This window comes from Buteo buteo, chromosome 15, assembly GCF_964188355.1.
Source record: "Buteo buteo chromosome 15, bButBut1.hap1.1, whole genome shotgun sequence".
NCBI classification, from domain to species: domain Eukaryota; kingdom Metazoa; phylum Chordata; class Aves; order Accipitriformes; family Accipitridae; genus Buteo; species Buteo buteo.
The window spans coordinates 26,137,451-26,159,184 of NC_134185.1; the positions used below are offsets into that span (position 1 = coordinate 26,137,451).

Genomic DNA, 21,734 nt, shown 5'->3' on the forward strand with positions numbered 1-21,734 from the left:
GCAGCCACGCAGGGAAACGAGAGGAATGTTCCCGGCGCGCATGCGCGGCGCCGCTGACAGGCGGCTGCGGAGGCGGCGAGCCGGCGGCGCGCGGCTCGTGCTGCCTGCCACAACTCCAAAGTAGGCGGCAGGCAGCAACGATCGAGTTCTAAACCCACGATCGAGGCCGCCGCGCTCCTCAGCCTAAGTCGCCAGGGGGCGCTGTTGGGGCGGGCCGGGCACGTCCCACAGGCGGGCGGAAGGGGGGCTCGCCCACCCCGGGGCGCGGGGGGGAACCGCGGACCCGTCACACCGGTCCCGGCCCCCCGCTCCCGGCCCCGTCTCCCCAGCCCTGTCTCTCCGTTATCCAGGGAGCGCCCTCACCGGCCCGTGAGGCCACCGATCCGTTCGGCCTCCGCAGGGCAGGCAGGAGGCGTTCAACCCGCTTCTCCCCCCCCCCCCCGCCGGCTACGAGTAACGGCTTCTCGCGCCCTCCCCTCTCCCCAAAAGCCGCTCAAAAAACTCCCGCGGCGCCCGGCGCGGCCTAAAGAAAGATTTTTTTCCCCACGAGAAATGTTATTTTCACGGTGCATTTAGCGCTTCTCAACTTCAGTCGTGGCGTTGAGGCGCGTCACCTGCCCCCGGGGAAGCTGGCCGCTGGTTCCTGTGGGGTCCCCGCCTGGGAACAAGCCTGAGGCGGTGGCGGGATGCGGGCCCGGAGGGGTCGCTTCGACCTGGCGATTTACCTTACAGCACACCCCGGTGGCGTTTGTATCTTCCAGAAAATTTCTGGATTCCAGAAAGTTTCCCCCCCCCTTTTTTTTTTCAGGTTCAAGAGACTGGAGTATCCATAGCTGGAATACCAAGAAAATTACTAAAATTTACACATTTTCCCCCTCCTGTGGGAGCAGGAGAGGAAAGAGAAGTCTTCGCTACTGTATTCGCAAACATGGTGTGCAGCTACAAACCACACAGCTGGATTTGCAGTTATACATTCATTGCTTACACAGCAAAGATGCAAACTTGCAAGTGGTGTATAAAAAGGACTGCCCCGGGCACCTTTGCATCTCTAGAAGCGCTGATGCATGCAATTATACCCATATAAAAGGTATTTGCATTTTTTTAGCTCATCCTAGTTCTGAAAACAAAATAAATTTCAGGGAATTAGCACCCACATGGGTGCTTTCTCCAAGGCACTCACCTTGGTTACAGCTCGTCTCCTTTGAAATACTGCAATTGATTCTGATGTTGATTTCAGTGGGAGCTTTATTAGCAGGTCTTGTAGAGATCTTATGCAGCTTGGCTTTATTGCATCAAAGTTGTAATTCCACCTCAAAAGAGAAAAAGGATCATTTTAACCCAGATCAGGATGCTAAACCTGCCTACTCTGTGGCCCCACAAACTACCCTGCCAGCACAACAGAGGGGAAGCATGGGGGCCCTCCGGTCAGCAGAGGAGTGGGTGCCAAGAAAATGGTAACAGCACCAGGACCCCCGGACACCCTGCCCTTGGGCTGTAGGGCATCCTGGGGTGAGTTTCCTTCCTCGCTCCACTTGGCATAAATAATTGATTGGGACACAGAGAAACAGAAAGATACCACTTTACAGCTCAATGGTTAAACTGCTCACCTGGAATGTGAAGAGATATGTCAAAGCAGGAAAGAACTGTATTTCCATGAATCTGTGCTTTCAGAAGAGCTGGATAAAAGCAAACTTCAACACTAACAGTAGATATCACATTTCCTCTGGGATCTGCTATTGTTGGTTTGACAAGAAGCCTACAGATTGTTATTACAAACATGCTCGTTTGCCCTTTACTGTTCAAATTGTCTGCACTGTAATTGAAGGTAGGTAGTAAAAAAATGGGCACCTAACAGGGGTTCTCTTACTGTTAAGCCCACCCATGATGGAAACAAAAGCTACAAACACCTTTATATGCACCTACAGAAAAAAATCTAGATCAGTAAATCCGTGTGTTCAGAATAGTAGCTGAGCAAAGGGTTTAAGTGTCTAAAGTCACCCAAGTGCTCCTGAGTGAGCCCAGCTTAACAGAGCATTTGCTTAACCTTCATTCTAACGTTCATTCTCCACAGCCGTATCGACTGTCTTTTTTACAGAACAGCGAGCGTCTGACAGAAAATCAAAGTATTTGCTGTATCAAAAGCTAAACTAATGTTATTGTTTAAATTAGTTCAGCCACAGAATAAAATTAATTGTTCAGGGCTATCAGTTTTTATGTTAGCTTTGGCTTTGATTCTGGTAGATATCACACTGGAGAAGTACCTATAGAATTATGTTACATTCTTTGCCTTTTTTTAAAATGGAACATTAATCTATCGCTTAGCCAAAGGTTAGAATTTTCTGCTAATATATCTCCATCATGCATTTGAACAGTATCTGCTTATCTTGAGAAGGAAGTTTCCCATACTTACTACATAACATATCTAAAGCTACTACTGCCTTTAAAAACTTAGACTTAATGTAATTTATGTATGACTGTTTCTTTTTAAAGAATCACATATTCTCAGTTTTTTAGTGTCCTTTTCCTTTAGCTTAGGGGTTGGTCCAGCTCTGTCTTAAATTGTCTTTATCTACAGTGGTATCAGAGTTTTGTGGTCATTAATTTTAATTCTTTCATCCCTTATCAGTGCTACCTTTGTTTTGCATGCCCTTACATTTCACAAGTCAAACAAGGTTTCGTCTCTGCTTATTCCACTCAAAAGATTAGCTTCTCAGATACAATTCTTTTAGAAGCCTACCTACAGCATAATATCTGTCTAATACTTGCTGGACTATGGATAAATGAGATGGAATGCTCTATATTACTAGGAAAATCTGCAGTTGTGACACTAAATCTTAGTAAATGTAGTTATCGTTAGGTACTATTTATATTCCTCACCAGAAATACTGTGTAAAAAAGGGGTCGAAATTAAAAGCAGATATCACTGATATAAGGGTAAACACATGAATAATTTAATTATCTCAAAACTATACTTGTAGGTCGCCTAGAAAACTGATCAATTCCATTTACCCTTGAAATGCCTGCCAGAAGCCCCCAGGCAACCGTAACTCTGTTCTGTAAGCAAGCTGTGCAGTAATTATGGAATTGAACCTAAGAAAGGTTAGTAGTTTTGGCCTTCAATTAGATTAAATCAATTTAAACTAAACTGTAGTATGCTCTACCCTGATAACATCAACAAAATAATTGAAGAACATTTAAAGAACAACAGTAGTTTGAGTCAACTGGTCTAGCAGTAAGAATCCTTTCTACACCCAAGAGACATTTCTAACAATCAAGCAGTTGCAGCAAGTTATACATCAAGAAGAATTTAAATTTGCTGAATACTTTTAATGTCAAAAGGACTTGAAGTTTCCTGATCTGCTCATTTGACCTTATCTATGCTGTGGTAGAGCTGGTGAAGCTAATCACCAGCTAATTCCTTCACATATAATTTATGGACATAATTTGAGTTATTTTAGACAAGGGTTAGAGAATGTGAGGTGTCTGTTTCACACTGCTATGAAGTACATGTGAGTAAAATCAGTACTTCATAAATTTAAACATACATACTTTAACTGATTACTGGACTATCTGATAAATTATCCGAAAACTTATGTTGTGCTTAAAGAGTAAACGATCTTAAGCATGAAGAGGTCACATTTTCATACAAAACAAAGCAAAGTAATACCCAAATCAACAGGGAAAAAAAAACCCAACAAAAACTTTGATCAACATCTCCACTCCTGTATATTGGGTATCTAGTGTCCACGCCGAGACTGGGAAAGCGTTGTGTGAGATGTCCTACAAACCTCTGGTTAGACCTAGCCTCTGCACAAAGAATTTACAATATAAACACATGTGTTTGCACATGAGGGTCAGTTCACCCGGAAACTTGTGTAATTGCAGCTGCCCAGCTGTGCGTGCCAGGCTGCAGCGCGTGCACATGTCAAGGCCATCTTCTGTGTGGTTAGCGCTGAAGCATCTTGAGTGGTTTGATTGTGTGGGTGGTTGTACAGTCACAAGTGGGGAACCCAACGGGGAAACAGAGAGAAAACAAAGAATATCTTGCAGTATCAAAGTATGGGAGAAAATTGAGATGGTAAAGAAAGATTTTTGTGTTCTAAAAAAGGAGTTAGACTAGAAGATTAGAATGTGCCTTTCTGAAGCACATTAGAGAGGAGGAAGTTATCCATCTGCACTGATACTTAAAGGAACATACTTTCCAGTTGTCATTACAGAAAATTTCTGCTAACAAAACCCAAACTTTTTACTTTTTCACATTTTAGGTTATTCCTGCCTTGCAGGCCTAGAGAGTTCATAGTTGGCTGCATTTTATAGTCCACATAGTGGGTCCATGGGTGCAACAAGTAGCTCACTACTAGTTTGAGGGAACATTCACTCCTTATTGGTCTCCTTTTACACAAGACAACTTCCACAAGTCACTTCTTCGGACCAGCTTTTCTTTTTTACAGTGCTTATTGTGGTCTTATTCCCGTGCTTATTTCTATGTATACACTTATGCTTAACTCTTTTCATTCTGATTTTTTGTTTTATTTTTTAAAATGGATAACATACATGCCAAAAACGTTCAGCTTTTCTAGCGTGGAAGAATGAAACCCTCTTTTTGTGCACACAGTGGGTATAATTTAGAAAACTCCCATTTCAGAGTCCTCATCTTGTTGAAACTGTGCCTCGCAGTTTCAACAGTAGACAACTTTTACAGTCCAAGCTCCGTTCTGGTTCCACTGGATGCACAGTCACTAGCAAGCTGCTCTTAAAGGCTAAAGACACCCACAGGATATGGAAGGGCCAGAACTACCTTGCTTCATATAGGACTCTGAAAAGCCCTTACAGGTCACGGTTGTTAACTACTAACCTGAACCACTTTTGTGTGTGCAAAACTCTAGAAACAGAATTGTCACGGTTCCAGTATCAATTGGATGATCCATCCCTGCCACTTTACTTTTAGGTGGTACTGCATGAGGCACGGTCTCACATAGGATAATTACAGATCTTACATGAATGTTCATATACAAAAGACCTGTGTGTTTAAATTCTAGGTTGAGAATGGATTATATCCATTCTGATATGATGGATTATAGCCATCATGTCTGCCCTCCTTATTTCCCCCTTCTTCATTCCCTTTGGGACTAACTTGGAATATCATTAGTAGAAAACTGTCATTATACTGTAGCATAATCTGTGGTTTCATGGGCACTGCTCTCTGTGGCTCAGTTATTAATGAAGAACAGTTCTCCCTCAAGTGGATGCCATTAGCAACAATACTTTGAAGGCCAATAACAGCAGCATTAGTGGCATATGTGTATGAAATTATTTAAACTGACCCCCTCCGTGTGGGTGCTGCTTATTTGTTGTTTACGGGGTGCCTGCCCCAGATGCATCTGATCTTGGCTAGCGTCTCTCAGCACTATCATAAAACTCCTCGATATGTGAATTTTTGTTTAACAAAGTTTCATCCCTTTCAACATGTTTCACTGTGCTAGTTCCTCTGGAATGCAAATGTGCCACAGACAGGCAAAATGTGAGAAATTCCTGAGGGGTTATCACTTTTATCTCCTCTGTGTAGCCAGCATGGAGGAAGAAAAGGAAACCTACCTTATTGTGTGGAGGAAAAATCTGCTTTAAGTCATCCAGCAGCTGTTTCCAGTGTATGAAGATGACCTTGCCTGGAGTTAGAGAGCGCATTCTCCACATACTGTGAAAGCAGATAAAAAATATTTCCACAAAATTCTTGGCTTATGAAGAATATTGAGACATCATTTTCAGACAGGCTTCTGATTGTTTTTATGAAACTCTACTTGCAGTTTTATTTTGTAGGAATAAAACACAAAACCACTTTTGATAAATTTATAATCTTTATATTAATTAAGTATCATCAATTTGCCTAGAATGCATCTAGGCTGACATTCGTGATTCAGTGTAACCCTCTGAGGTTCTTTGTTTAAGAAACATTTCCGTAAAGCAGTTCAGATTATTTCAACAGATGATGAAGGGAAACATAATGTTTTTAAATACAATGTTATGATTGTTTCCCTTAGCAGCCTGATCCACTCTGGAGAGAAGCGCTTAATTGGAGGTAACTCTTGCAGCAGACAAATGCCATTTGTTGTCCCTATGAAAAACTGGTCCAAATCCAAGTTAAAAACCTCCAGCAAAAAATAATTATAAATTCACACGTACGCAGTGGCAGGGACTTGATAGCATATGGCAGCTAAATATGCCAAGGATTCTTTAGAGCATATGCCATCACTTAGCAGCTCCTAGTTGCCAAACTGCTTGTACTTGTGACGTCCCTCAGGGACCAAGCTCCTACCCATGCCCTCTGCAGGCCCAAAGCCGGTCTCTTCCTGCAATTTCTGCTTTCCATGGACAAGGGACACTCCGACTGTAAGAGCTGAGCTTCTCCATGTCTTTTGTGATAAGACTGCATCTTCCCTTGTACAGTCTGTGCCAACATCTGCATTATAAGGGATCCACCTTCGGGGTTTATGGGCTGTCTTAACTCAGACATTTCTAAATGTTCCATAACTAGAGTTTTGCAGATTCATTCTTCTAATTTTAATGTCATCTTACTTTTATGTGATTTTCTAAATGTAATCTTAGGTTAAAAAATTATGTCTTGACATACATATGTATGCTTTTGTCAAACCTCTGACTTTGGTGAAGAAAGAAAAGGCCCAAACACCAGTACTGTAGATTCTGCAATCTTGTGTGAGGCAAGATTTGTACAAAAAGATAATATTTTTATTAGACTGATATATTTGGAAAAAAACCCCAAACTTTAGAGTCCTTTATGAGCCCTTCTTCAGATCTGTAATAAAAGCAGCAATCCTGAAAGATCTTCTGACTTCCATCAACTCAGGCTTATGTTTTATGCAAATTTGTCCAATATATTTTACTACTTTGCTATGATACTCTATAACCAATGTCCATATTAAATGCCAACAACACAAAAGAGTCTGATATGGACTTTGGGTTTAGCAGGTTTCGATCTGAAGTGTTTACCTTTGGTTAAAGCACACACCATGTAGAATGTCCCTGGGACTTCTCACACAGGCAGGTTATGGGTGCTATCATTCTTTCTGACAGAGAAATGGCAGAGGGGAGTATCAAGCCATTAGTACCGCACAGGAATCCCCATTGAAAGGTGTGGAGAGTTTGCATAAAAACTGCTAGCAGGAAGTGGCCACCCATGATTGACTTTCTTAACATCCCCCTGCGAAGCTGTGCAACTCGTGGCCAGCAGCGCTGCTTCCACAATGGAGATCCTGGAATGTTTATTCACCTTTTTTTTTTTTTTTTTTTGCATAGCTCACATCTTCCCGCTAGGCTTACGGCTTATACAGTCCTGTGACTCTTCGTCAGTTCGGTTGCCATCAGGTCTCCTAGAATCAATAAAAAACCCACAGGTCATAGTTTTGTGCAAAAGCAAAGGCATCAGCTCTGGTGGATGTGTGTCAGAATTTGTACAGAACAGATTTAATAAGATCATCTTTCATAGCTATTACTTTAAAATACCTAGCTGCTGAAAGCAGACATACATCAGAAATTGATGGATACATAATATCATTCTTGATTAAATCATTGTTGTTAATATCATGTAAATGAACTATTAAACCAATAAAGTTTCTTTTCATTAGTTTGAAAAGACCAAGGATATAGATACTACTCAAAAATGCAGAGCCGAGAATATTGCACCTTACTGTGGCGTTACCTTGTAACTACAGCTGTGAATTCTAACATCAGCTGAGTGGCTTACAATTTACAAAATAGGGAAAGATGCAATATATAGTTCTTACTTAAAGGCATTCTCACACTGCCTTTGCAGTACTCTAGAGCTCTAAACTGCAAACTGTAGGGTTTGTTCTGCGTTTCTTTTGACCCTCCTTGAGCAAAAAGCAGTTGCTTTGTGATGACATTTTTGAGGAACACAACTTCCTACCTAAGATCCTGAGTGTTATTGTCTTAGTGACCTCCGCATTTAAACTCAAGTCAGTGGAAAGATGCAATCAAAGACTGTTCCAGGGTGTGCTGAAATGAACCACAAGTAGCTGTCTGTATGCAGAAAGGTTTTACGCTTTTCTTTGGGTACTTTGATTCTTTTAGGGGAAAAAAAAAAAAAAAAAAGGCAGAACCACAAACCAGGTACCAAACCCTAGATCAAGATACATTAAAATACTTCTTTTAGAGCACCATTGCTAATCCTGCTCACCCACTCATTTTTGCTCAGTTGATCACTATGGCATAAGTCAGGCAGGTTTTTTCTGCATAGCTTGTTAAACATGCCAGTTTGACAGGCTGCTTTAGGAAAAGGTTTCTGCTCTTGCTGTTCGGTTTAGCAGATGCTGGGTTGCAGTTCTGTGCTCTCAGTGTAGGGGATTAAGGAGACAGAAGGATCTCCAGGAGGGAATATGGCAATTGTCCAGCATAAAGCCAGCTGCATCCAATAGGCATTCCCATCAAGGACTGTCCCCAGTTCAGTTATCCATTTGTCAAATCAACTTGACATCATCTTCTGCTTGGAAAAATAACTGGCCTAGTTCTGCATTCAAGGAATAGGATTAGCTGCTACTGAAGATACGACGGAGAGGATGGAAGGAAGCAGGCAACAGTGCAAAGCAGATCATTATGATAAGATACAAAGGTTTCTGAAGTACACTGCTTTGTACTTTGTAAATTGCTGAGTACAAAGGAAAAAAACAATGCAAAGAAAGTTCTTAAAATAATCGCAAGCCAAACTGTAAGCTTTTTAAAACTTTACATGTCTAATTGGCACAGCTAGTAGATATGAGAGAAGCACTAATAATTAGAGAGAAAACTCTGAAGGGAACTTTAGTGTTCTCCAGCTGTCATGGGGTAAATAGGCCCTATTGATCATCCACCACTTGATTTATACTAAATGCTTTCAAGAATTTCATATTTGTAATTTTCAAATACAAGAACAATTAAACTTTGATTTATGGGAATCACACAAACACAAGTAACTTAGATTTTTTTCCAGTCTTTAAAAAAGGTGTACCAACCAGCTGCACTCAGCTGTACTACAGATATTCAGAAAGTGAATAGAATGTTTTAGCTTTAAAATAATAGCTGCCTGAGTTTTGAGGTTTTCGGGGGGTCTGAATAATGCAAGAGGAGGAGTGAAAAAGCTTCAGTGTTGGCTGTAGTTGTGTTTTTACTGTTTCTAATACTCGGTCACAGAAGATACAAAGGTTTTACAGCCCCACTATAAAACAGCTCTTTATCTTTTCTCCACTAATTCTGTGGTGTCACATTTAACAAAACTAGGAAACTGGAGATAATATGGATGTTTGCAGATTAGATGTCAGGTAATAAATAACACTAATTTCGCATACCTACAAATGTAAAGGCACCTTATCACTGTTTAAGTTTCTCACTCTTTGTAATGCCTGCCAACATTTTAACCCAGGCAAATTACGGTATTGTTTTTGCTGTTTTTTCACTGGGATAAAATACACAGTCATAATATCCTTTTATCGGATTTCATGGTATAAAAGGACTTTGGTGCTTAATTCAAGCTCTATGTTGCCGAGACAATTTCAGAGCTCCTGTTTTGGAAGATGTATTTATCTTACCTTTTAGTCTTCTTTTCTTTTCACAGTGGTTTAAGTACCACTTGCCCAAGAAGATGCAGCTGTGACCCTGCCCAGTCAGTGCAATGCTACAGAGCTACGGAGATCCCCAGAGAGATTCCTTTCACCACCAGGAGACTCTACATCAGTCACAGCAAAATTAAACAAATCCAGGTAGGAAAAAATCCAGTAAAAATATTTTCTGCAGTGTGCTGTAACCAAAAGCTGGGCTTAACAGATGGTGGTGGCTTTCAAGGGAAGGGGGAATCTTATTCCACCTTCTAAAAACTGATGAAATGCTGCCAGATCTGGTTTTATTTTTACTTACCTTTTAAGGATATGTAAATATATTCTTACAGTGTTTTCATTATCCTGCAGTCTCCGAGCACTGGCTCACGCTGCCACGATGATATTTTGTATGCAACTCAAAAAATAGTAATTTACAACTAGGAGCCAAATGTTGACTTGTTTTTTATATGGTCAAATAACCATTGACTTCCAGAGTAATATTTTAACTTGTTAAAAGATTTTGCTACTTTTGATACAATATAACACTTTTTCACAGTAAATGGACAGATTTTATGTAGCTGGAATCATTTCCCTAATGAATGAAATTGAAGTTCTTTTCCCCCTCTGGAGTTGCAAGTGTCAGGTACAACTGCTATTAGAAATGGCAGAGGGAATAAGTAAGTTAGAGTCTAAGGCACAGTGTGAGATGTTTCTAAAAGCAATGCTGGGCCTACCTAATAACCCATATAAACAATAGCAGCTACTAACTGAAGCTGCCAGCTATTTGTGTTATTAAAAAAGTTTATTCTGCATTTCTTGAGGCATTACTGGATCACGTTATTAAAGGCATGATCAGTTTATGCTCATTTTGCATTGCACTCTGGAACTGTGCTTCTCTGTTTCCTACCCTGAAATATACTTATTTAATAAATTCAACTTCTGTAGATAGACAACTAGGGAAATACAACCACCTGTATTATATGTGCTTGCTGTGTATCAATTTACTACAAATAATAAGAAATGTTCTATTCAAAAGAGATACATTTTCTCTTAAGTATGCTTGTCCTCTTACAAAGAATATAACTTTAACTGCTATGAAAAGCATCTTCGATTTTGCTCTCAGGATTGAATGAAATAGGCTAGAAGGCATCTTAGAGCAGCACCTGGGATACCTGTTGCCCACTGAGAAACAGTTAGTAATTTTACAATTTAACTCTGAGAAAGAGTTTACTTCTCTTTTAGCTGCTATTAATATCTCTGGTTTTCTTGTGTTAGCTCCCACACCTACAAGAGTCAAAGTTCATTGGTGCAATTTAGCTATATTGATGTGCTCTACCTAAACAAAATATCTGTCAAATGAATTCTTTACTAGAAATACTTTTTCTGTGAAAAAACCCAACCAATTATTTTCTTTCCAAGATAAGGAAGCTGAGCCATTTTTCCTTTCTTAGGCTAGTTGCCCATACCTGTCAGCTACTTCTCAGTTACTAGTAAAGTGGCCTTAGGTTCTGACTAGAGCAAAAGGCAGGTGTTATAAAGCATTTAAATGTTGGACATAAGTCAATAGAGTAGTGGAATAAATGTTTTATGACTGTTCAGAACAAATGGTGCATGAAACCATCTAAGGAGAGAGGTTTTAACTTTATACATTAATTCAACTGAGCAATCAGTATGCCTTACTTCTACTACTGACTTTGCACTGAAAGGAAATAAGTCCTTTCATGTTATCTGCCTGTAGTTATGTAGATTCTTTCCTTAAGATTAGACTGGGTTTGTGAAGCTATTTTTCACTTTTCTTTCCATGCAACAAATTATGCTTCTGAGGTCTTGACATCATAAATACTTATGCTTAATTTTACACAGCTGAGCAATTCCACTGGCACATATCATAGGGCTCGTAAAAACAGGTTTTGATTTCTGCTTGTAAACTACATGTCTGGAAGCGCTAAAAGAACTCTATAGGGGTTTTTTGGTTTTTGGTTTTTTTGCTTTTTAAATTCCTTCATTTACCTAATCTTAGAGAAAATAATGTATTTTCAAAAAGAAGTTGAATGGAAGCCTAGACTTCCCACAGCTGACCTCCAAGAGACTTGTATATGTAAGCATTCACATATACTATGGTTTGGCAATTAGCCGTCTCAGAAGAATAAACAAATATTGTTTCAAACTGAGTACCAATTACTTTTGGACATTATTTTACACTGGTTATTATTAAAATTGCAAATAAAGGAAAAAGAAAAGAAGATACGTTTGCATGCTAAATACAGTGTGTTTTGAAGAAAAAAACAAGAAAAAAAAATAGATCTTTTCTACCCAGATCAACTTTGTATTTGTTCTGACAGGGTTGATTGTCATTGAAAACACTGGCTGGGATTTTTGCTTTTGGTATTTTTACAAACTAGGGTTTGTTATAAACAGACTTCATAATAACAAAACTAGATTAATTTTAGCATTTTTTTCAATAATTTCTGCCTCCTCCTTGACTTGAAGACCAACTATAACCTGTTTACTCTCCCTTTAAGATTTAGTTTATTTCTAACAGTATTAATGTCGGGGTTTATCTGCTAAAAGAAAATTGTTTATCTGGCCCCCACAATAGGGGACTGGTTTAAGAAACTGCTTATAACAAAGCCCAGTTCACAAAAATTCTAAAAGCAAAAAAAAAGTCATTAAAAATGACAAGATTATTGAAATGTTTCTATTAAAATAACAGTATCTTAGATCCCTTTTCAGGAGATCTACTTTTTAAAATGTAAAATTATATTAGTATCACTTTCCAGACAGTCCAGTTAGAGAATAAAACATCACTTCATAGCAAAAAGAGAGCTGATGATAGGCTTTCAAATATGTCTTGATTCATATTAGAAAGACTGGGTTGTTTGTAACAGCATGGGTAAATGTTTAAGTCTCAAAACAGCATGGTCACAAAGCCTAGCAAAGCATACCAAATAGGTGGAAAATAGAAATTATAATAATCCACATCAAGAAGCCTAACATGATTACAGAATGAATGTCTCTACATTGACCTTCATGTAGCTCTCTGTCACTTAATAAGATGAAAATTAAGCCTCTTAGAGACATACAGCAATCAACTGAGGAAAAGCAGGAAATACTGCTTTTGAACTTACAGGAGAAAATGTGTTGAACTTATGAAGGTTCACATTTGTTTCAATTTCCTTAAGACTGTTTTATCACTTACATATGACTATGCATTTCTGCTCTTGAGCAATGCAGTTCATTCCTATGGGATTTCTCATGATAAAGCTTTGCAAGATTAGCCTCCTAATCATGACCAAAACTGGACATGCAATTCTGTAATTGCTATATAGCAATATATATTTATTACAAAACTGCATTTATAGAAATAATAGAAAATGGACAACTTTGTTATTTACTGTTGAGAATATAAGGTTTTTTTATGGATGTACCTTCCCTCATTTGAGCTTAAATGTGATTGATGAAGAAACCTGCATCAATAGAGGTTCCACACTTATACTTTCTAACTAACTGCATCAAATCTTGCAATGCTCAGAAATTACTTTACAAGAGAGAATAAATGTAATCAGAAGGTAGTGACAACTAAGGATACCAGAGCAAAATGAAATCTGACTCCTCTTTCACAGATGTGCGTGCTCTAATTTTAACAGAAGTTAAAAAGCCAAGTTTGTAGCTAAGGTAAAGAGATACAACCCAAAAACATGCAAGAGTTGGATAAATGAAGCTGGAAGGAATCTTTTAACAGTCACCTTTACAAGCTGATTTCACATATACAAGTATGATAGCCAACTGTATTCAATCAGGATCATAGAACAAAATTACTACCCAGTACCTGCGCTGCAAAAGGACTTGTACTACCTTCCATGTAGATTCCTGACTGGGATGAGGGATTATGCTGTAGAACATGCTTTATAGCTTCTCTCAATGAGAGTAAAATGTGCTGGTAGCTACTAAGCCCTGGGGGAAATAGAATGAAGACTATAGTGTTAGTTTAACATCTCTTACTGATGTGATACTCCTGAGACCTGTAGTGAGATGTATTGAACATGGGAAGGGAAAATGGATGAGGACACTCCTTCCCGCCTCTCCCATGCAGAATACCTGCTCATCTTGCTCTGAGCTTTCTGTGATTCCCATATAAATGAATGTTTAAAAATCAAGCATCTAGGTCAACGGGCAGCATCTCTGATAATTTCAGAAAACTACTGTTTAAGCAACTGGTGTGCTCGTAGAACTCCTGAGTTCACCCTCATTGCCTGCTTCCTTGTATCTTGGCTTGGAGGAAACTGCCAGATTCACTTAAGTTTCCTTCTTAACTTGAGACACAAGATGGCAAGCTTTGTAAACAGGCAGGTTCCAACAGAGCAGAAAAATAATGAAACACTTAGAATGCCTCTGTACGTTATAGTCACAGTCAATATCTAAGTTCCGTTTACCACTGTAAAGCATCTGTTTATTACCAACTAACAAAAACTAAGTTCCTGTAAAATCAATCTGTTCCACAGAGGTGACTTTCAGACCAAGCTGATATGACACCTTTGGTTTGGTCATCCTAGTATGTGAGGTTTTTACTTTAAAGAAAAGGAGAGATAGCAGGGGGAGAGAAGAAATACAAGCATTGGATTTCAGTTTCCTGCCAAAACTTTATAGTAGGGAGAGGTGATGATATCTATGTGTACTTCCTCTGGGGAATACAGGCTGCAGTGACAATACTGCTGATACATGGAAATGGCAGTGCGAGGAACTCAAAACTGCTCCAGCGAGCTCTGTTGAGCGCAGTAACAACCATCTACTCTCTGCAAAGATTTCTGCTACTGGTGATATTAGCTCTCTATTTTATATAGGCTATCCACCAGGCAGAAATAAAAGGAATATTCCTTCTTCAAACGTGTGTTTGCTCAAAACCAGACACAATATGGACCTAAACAACAAAATTCTAGAAATGGAAGTAAATACTGGCAAACTGCAGGTATCTATAGTTAACACCTGTATTGTTACCTTTTCTCTTAGTTTCTCATTCTAAATACATAGTTTCTTAATATATACCAGCAATTGTCAGAGCATCCAGAAGAAGTAACCAGTGAGAATATTTATAAATAGACGGTGTAATATGACATTAATTATTTTTTTCTCTTTAAGATTACGGACTTCAGGAGAATGTCAGCCCTTGAAGAGCTGGTCCTGTCATGCAGTGGCACAGAATCAATAGAAAACAACACTTTCAAAGCTCTGAGCACCTTGAAGTCCCTGGAACTCTACAAAAATCAGCTCAAGCAAATACCTACCTTCCTCCCATCTGGCCTTGAAATTTTAAAACTCGCTGATAACTCCATCAACACTCTGCATGCATCTGATTTTGAAGGTTTGATGAAACTAAGGGTGCTTGATATTCGGAACAACCTGATTGCGACTCTGCCTCTGAGTGTGTTTTCTTCCCTTTGCAATTTACAAAGTTTGATTCTGGATGGCAACAACATGGAATCTGTGTCTGCACCACTTAAGCTTCCTAGGCTGAAGTATCTGAGCATGGCTGATAATAAACTGAACTCATTCCCAACCAACTTCTTTGCATCTTTCCAAAATCTACAGTTTCTCGGTTTAAGTGGCAACTTTCTGACAAAAGTGCCTCTTGACCTACCTAAATCCCTGCTGTCACTAAAATTAGAGAAAAACCAACTTAAAACAATAAGACTTCGAGACATGAAACACCTAGAAAACCTGTCTGAGTTCTTCCTGTCAGAAAATCAGCTAACGTCAATAGATGGTGCACAGCTTCTTCCTAACTTAACAACACTGGAGCTCTCTAAGAACCAGCTCCACACTATGCCACTCAGGCTGCCCGGCAGACTGCAGAAACTTGACTGCAGCAATAACCTGATTCAAAGGGTGACAGCGCAGGACTTCCAAGGACTACAAGACCTCAAGCATTTGTTTCTTGACAACAACGCTGTTAGTGTGTTTGAGGCAGGAGCTCTTCAGCAGTGTGTGCAGCTTTCAAATCTGGCACTGGAACAGAATCTCCTCATTTCTATTCCGCTGAGGCAAGTGAATCTGAGGACAGCTGGTTCCCAGGTGTCATCTCTCCTTCCTTGCATTATAAGAATGAGGGCCAAACTGGAAAAAAATTTGTATTCAGACCCAATCATGGTAGAAGTCTATCCATACCATAAACCCATTGCCATAACTGGCACTAATTAGCACTCTTGTTAGCAGTCTCAGCATAGAAGTAGAGCTGTTTTCATTACATCTGTGGCCCCCAGTGAATCTACTCATTTCACATCTCTCCCTGCCAGTGAGACTACTTTGTTTAATTAGCACACGAATAAGAGGAACCTGCTAGGAGAATATAACAGAATGATTACGGAGAAGTTATACTTCTGCTTAGATTTATCTTCCCCCATTACACAAAATTAATAGAGCATTCAATAAAAAGGAAAGACAGCAATTTTAAAGCTCATGTTTCTACCAACCCACACTGAGTTTATTATTGTTAAAATATTAAGATTTCAGGAGCTGAGTGTGGTCAAAAAGAATGTGCTTTTCCAAAGGATATTAGCATTCCCAGCTTCATTAAATTCACACATTACAAAGTATTTGGAATGCATATAAGCTCTCCAGCTTCAGGCTATAAGCAAAATTCCAGTCAAAGGAGCTCAGAAGAAACATCCCTTGGGCACAGTGTTCATTAATGCCCTGCTTACAGGTTCTCTCGCATTCATCTGAGTGTTGGCCCTGGCCATTATCAGAGATGGCATATTAAGCCAAATGGAGGCTGGTCTGATATAAAGTGGCAATTTTATTATTTCAAAAAGCTGTGCAATAAGATGGCATAAAAATAGTGAAGTAATTCCATTAACATCAACTTCTTTAACACAACTGCACTATTAAATTTTATTTTTATGGCTTGTGGACAGGTTTAACTAGCCCAAATAAATAATGCAGTAAAATTTCAATTCGTTTAGCATCAGGTCCTTTAGCATTTGAATCTATTTGGCAGCAGCTTTATAATCAGAAAGTGATTTAGTGCTGTATAAATATTTGATTTCAGTCTAGCTTGACAGGAATATTTAATGCTTTCTAGTTACTTTAGTATTGTCTAATCCATCTTATTTTACAGCCTTCGTAGTCAAGAGAATTAACCGGAAGGAGTTCTCTATTAGCCCTTAAACAGTATGGCTTTTAAGGAGATATTGGGGACTTGTATTTTCAACTCAACAATGAATACAGATTTCAAGGGGAGGCTGTAAACATAAAAGAAGAAAAAAAACGACAAGATGTAAAATTTATGTACTTAATTTAATTGTCTGATGATCACCAGGTATGCATGGATATACAGAAATAAAAGTATTACTTCTGACAGTTATCTGACAACTCAGTCACCAGTGTCGAAGTTTAAAAATATAGTTAATGATGTGCCCCAGTTAATGGGTCTTAGCAGTTATTCATCAGGAATGAAGAGAAAGAAAGCTTCTTTTGTTTATTTTCTGAGAAGAAAATAATCCACAGGTCCAAGTATTTTCAGGACTTGTAGAGAAGAGCCTATATTCCATAAAGTATTGCAGGGAGTGGTAAGGGTCAGAGAAGAGTCTGATAATACTCCCTGGAGTGGCAGCAGCAGCATAGTACAGCTGCCATGGTCAGCTCCCAAGTGAGTACAGCTTCTCTGCCAGCAGCAGGATCACTCATCTTGTACTCCAGAGCCATCACTTTCTCAAGATCAGCACAGCCTGAAATCAAAAAATACAGCCATAAAGCCTAAGTCTAACATTAGTACAGTAAGACTCTTCACAGGTTTCAGGACTTGCTGGTCAGGCTTTAGACTGTAATCAGTCTGGATAAACATCTCAGGTGATATCCTACTGCCTTGGACATCAGTGGCACTGGGATTTTACCCCAGAGTACCTTTCTGGAATTACAGTGTCATATTGGGCAACTATAATCGTCGCCTGTGGTTAGGTTTCAAAACCCACGTATTGCAGTCACAAGCATTTGGTAAGATCAAATTTTGTGGAGTGACTCACCATATCAATGTGTGAAATTCTCATCTCTCCCAGGAAATACAGCACAATACAGAACTGCCCTACTCTTGAAATAGTCCCACTGAAGTTGTGAGATTTACACAAATATGGCAACCACCTTTCAGCCTAAGAGGTCAAACTCAGCTTCACAAAAAACAGTGAGGGTCACAGTGTACCCTCTTAGAAATTTTCAAAGGTATCTCATATCATTACATTGAGATAAACTATCACATCAACCTTTACCAGTTGTGGTATACTGCTGTTCTATTCTAAATAGCTCTTGGTAGTATTATTTTTAATTTCCCTCAGAGTTTCAGTGAATAAGTTTCCTTAAAATCTCTAACCATGACTCTTAAATTCATCACCTTGCATACTACTATAGTAAAATTATTTTTAAGATACTTTCAAATTAATTTTATTAAAAATATTCCATGCCAACTAACTGGCTTTTCTTTCAAGCACTTATCACTAACTACAGCAGGAGGAAATTAGAAGATCATAAATGAGCAAGACTTGTGAAATAAAACAGTCTTATCATACAAATTTGTAAATGTATGAGAATAAGAATGATACTGACCAGCCTAGTATCATATCCAGAGATTATCAACTGCTTTTTTTTCTTTTAAATGTAACCAGTTCTAATTCTCTAAAGTACTCTTTTAAAAGACCATCAAAAAGCACTTCTACTTTCCCTGTTGCTGATTTCCTAAACAGGATATCATCAGATGGACTACTTCTGTGATGATTAATGTTTGAATCTGATGGGAGCAGGAGAACAAAATGGAAGAAAAATTCTAGTTCTTTATGAACTAAAAAACCTTTTTAAGCAAATCGTATATAGAGGTACTTGAAGGAGCAGTGTTGCCATGCTTCTCTAAACTTTTGATCTTTCATGGTGCTATAATTTGGTCGTTGGCATACTTATGGCATTGAAGAGTAACAAATGCATTTTTAAGCTTGACACTCAATTGAACATGAAACTTCCTTCATAGTACACTACAGTAGGACTGCTGTTGAGTTCAGTTGCACAAACAGAGTCAGTACTGGGAAAACAGTTCAAGTGCGCATAGACAGTATTCCTATAACTTGGAAAAAAAAAAAAGACATGAACACTTCATGACCACATCTTTTTGCAGAAGTTTGCTTTTTTTTGTTAGTGATAGTTTTATTTTAATACGTCAGGTGTGCCTGGGCAAATACCCACCACCAAATACCACTTACACAAACAGAATCAATATGATGAACATAACACCTTTGTGCTGTTCTATTTTTATTCAGACTTCCAGACACCCTTGCTAGATTGGATCTAAAGGGAAATGACATAGAGGATGTTGGAGAACAAGAGCTGAAGGACTTGAAACAGCTTCAGGTTTTAAATTTACGGAATAACAAGATATCTGCCTTGGATCGCAAAGTCTTAGAGTATTTACCTCGTCTTCGTCACCTGTATTTAGATGGAAACCCTTGGAACTGCACCTGTGACCTTCTCAGAACCAGAAGAGCGCTGGTGGCCAAAGGAACGGATGTCAGGGGAGGGCAGTGCGCGGCGCCAGCAGAAAGCCGAGGAGAAAGTTGGATGTCTTCCAAAAAGATTCTGCAGCAGTGTGAAGATAATCTGTCTTCCATGGAAAAAGGCAAAGAGGACAGAAAGAAAATGAAACCCAATGAGGCCTCCAGCGTTGGAGTAAACACAGATGATGACTACTATGATTATGAACTAGATTAACCCCATGGTTAATCTATGGTGAACATTAAAGTTGCCTAGAGCTGCCCTCTACCATCAGCGTCTCTACAGACAACCAGCCTGCTGGTCTGCCATTAACTTTTCCTCTTTAATTTGTACTCTAAGAGGTAATAGCTGGTGACAGAAGGGCTATAGTAAGGATGTAAACTGAAAATCATAAAAAAAATAATTTTTTTTTATGTCATTAGTACTATGTAGTTTGAGGGAAGTAAGAATACAATTACTATCTCTTAGAAAAGCAGTCTGTAACTCTGTATGGACCTTTTTATAGTAGAACATTCTTATAGTTGTATAAAAACCCCATAAATAAAGTCCTGCAATACCGCAAGATACTATTACTAGAAGTCTGGCATTCAACACATTTAAACTCACAGGTTTGCAGTTCGAGATGGCAAGTTACACTGATGTGGGCAATTTATCAGGATTGTTCAGAGATTCTTGCTTTTGAGAAATGAATTTCAGTTTTCCTGAAATACTTGCCTCTTTCACTTATTTTAGACTATTTTAAATGGCACTAGACTAAATTAGCTGAGCTCCATGCAAAACACAGAAGGCTCATCTTCATCACAGCAAATGCAAAAAAAAGAGAAGAATCAGTGTCCTGGTTGATGAGATTTAATACTAGTTCCAAAGTTAATTAATAGTGAGGAATGAAAATACCTGGGTCAACTTGACCTGATTCTATTGTAAACAGAAGAAGAGAGATTCTCAGGAAATAGATCTCTACCTCTGGCAAATACTAGGGTAAGATGAAGTGAGATGAAGTTTTTGGAAGAGTTTATTTTGGTAGCTGAATAGCTAGTTGACTACGATGTAGCTCAAGGGGCTGTGAGTGTACTTTTGGGTTAGGTGTACTTCACGTGGAAGTACACACTGCCAAGTGCCCCCCTTCACTGGCAGGAACCTCCTAGACATTTGCATGCAAAAAAAAGGACTTAATGGTATATGCATCAACTCTGATGTATGTACAAATTTTATCAAGTGGTTCCCAAAGTGCTTGAAAACTAAACAAAATTGGATTACCGAGACCACTAAAACCAGTGACTTACAAATAGTAATCTAAGGGCCTTCCTGGCAGTTCATAAATCTCAGCTGATAACTGAGGAGTAAGAAAACCAGCAAATTACTTTTCAAAGCAAACAGTTTCTATTATTCTTTATCTTCTGTTGGCATTCAGTAACCGAGTTAATCACTCACATTCACCGAGGCTGTTTTGCCAGGTGTCAAGAGTGCAACTATTTGGTTATGTTGCCTATGCAAATGCAATTGACACTTGGGTTTTTTAGGCACCCAATACATGAAACTATACAGCTTAGTGGAATAGAAAGACCCAAGTTCATTTTTCTTTACATTTTAACTTTTTAACATATCATCAGCCACCCTGACTTTTTGGTAACTAAAGATTTAGGTATTTATGGAACAGCACAAGCCTTCCTCGTGTTTTGACCGTGTTATTTTTTCTGGCTAACGTTGGTCGAGTAGTTCTTTTCTGAGCAAGAAAAGTATTTGAACGATACAGAATTTTCTTCCCATTTTATATTGGTGGATTCTTTTAATAGAGTACTTTAAATACCTCCTTGTGTCGTTTCAGCCCACCCACCTGTCTTGACAGCACCAGGCTAGCTTGTTAGCTCTCGCTCTATCTTTTGCCTGCAGTGAGTGGGATTTGCATCTTTGGCTCCGTGGGCTGTTACAAGCCAAGGCAGCAAAAGCCCAGGGAACTGCAGGTTTTGTGGGAGAGCGCAAAACGGGGTGCGCACCCCTGAGGCCTCGCTGTCTCGGCCACCCCATGGGCACGCTCAGCAGGTCTGCGAGGGCCACACTACCCCCATTTCCCACGCTTGTGCTGCAGAACCACTCAAGGAGGGCTTGCAGCGTGCTTTGAGGGTGAAACACCCCTTAGGAAAGACACCTCGCCGTCAGGCCCGGCTGCCTCTGCGTGGTTCAGATGTGTCCCCCCGTTCCGAACGCCGGCGAGAAGACCAAAGCGCGGGGCTGGACGCGGAGGGGGGGGGGGGGGGGGGGGGAGCTGTTCCTGAGACGAAAGAGCCGGCAGACCGTGCAGCCTCGCCGCCCGGCCGGAGGAAGGGTTACGCGGCCCGAAGCCAAGCGGAGCCGGGCGAGCCTCTCCTCACACGCCGCCGCCCCGCGCTTCCCGCCGCCAGGGGCCGCGGCCCCGCCCCCCGATCCCGCCCACACCCAAGAGGCGGGGCCTGACCCCAGGCCCCGCCCCCCCGGGCCGTCCCCCGTCCTCCCCGCCCCGTCCCTTCCCTCAGAGCCACGTCATTCGCTCCCCGCGGAAGGAAGTGACGCCGGCCTGCCTGACGGCCAACGGGCGCCCGGCATGTGGCGGGGTGAGAGGTGAAAGATCCG

The 21,734-nt window shown here is 40.0% G+C and overlaps 1 protein-coding gene across 1 annotated transcript; it reads left to right on the top strand.

Annotated features, from left to right (window-relative positions):
* The first annotated feature begins 729 nt into the window (after nt 1-729).
* Nucleotides 730-19,674, top strand: LOC142039652 (nephrocan-like). The gene is made up of 4 exons (XM_075046396.1): nt 730-1,087; nt 9,623-9,767; nt 14,739-15,640; nt 18,896-19,674. Exons 1-4 carry the CDS (start codon nt 1,065-1,067, stop codon nt 19,341-19,343), a joined length of 1,518 nt encoding a protein of 505 aa, XP_074902497.1. The 5' UTR covers nt 730-1,064; the 3' UTR covers nt 19,344-19,674.
* Nucleotides 19,675-21,734: the final 2,060 nt, after the last annotated feature.

Coding starts and splice junctions, on each gene's coding strand:
- LOC142039652 (XM_075046396.1), top strand. CDS start 1,065: ATGCAATTATACCCATATAAAAG. Junction 9,768..14,738: donor GCAAAATTAAACAAATCCAG/GTAGGAAAAAAT, acceptor TTTCTCTTTAAG/ATTACGGACTTCAGGAGAAT. Junction 15,641..18,895: donor CTCATTTCTATTCCGCTGAG/GCAAGTGAATCT, acceptor ATTTTTATTCAG/ACTTCCAGACACCCTTGCTA.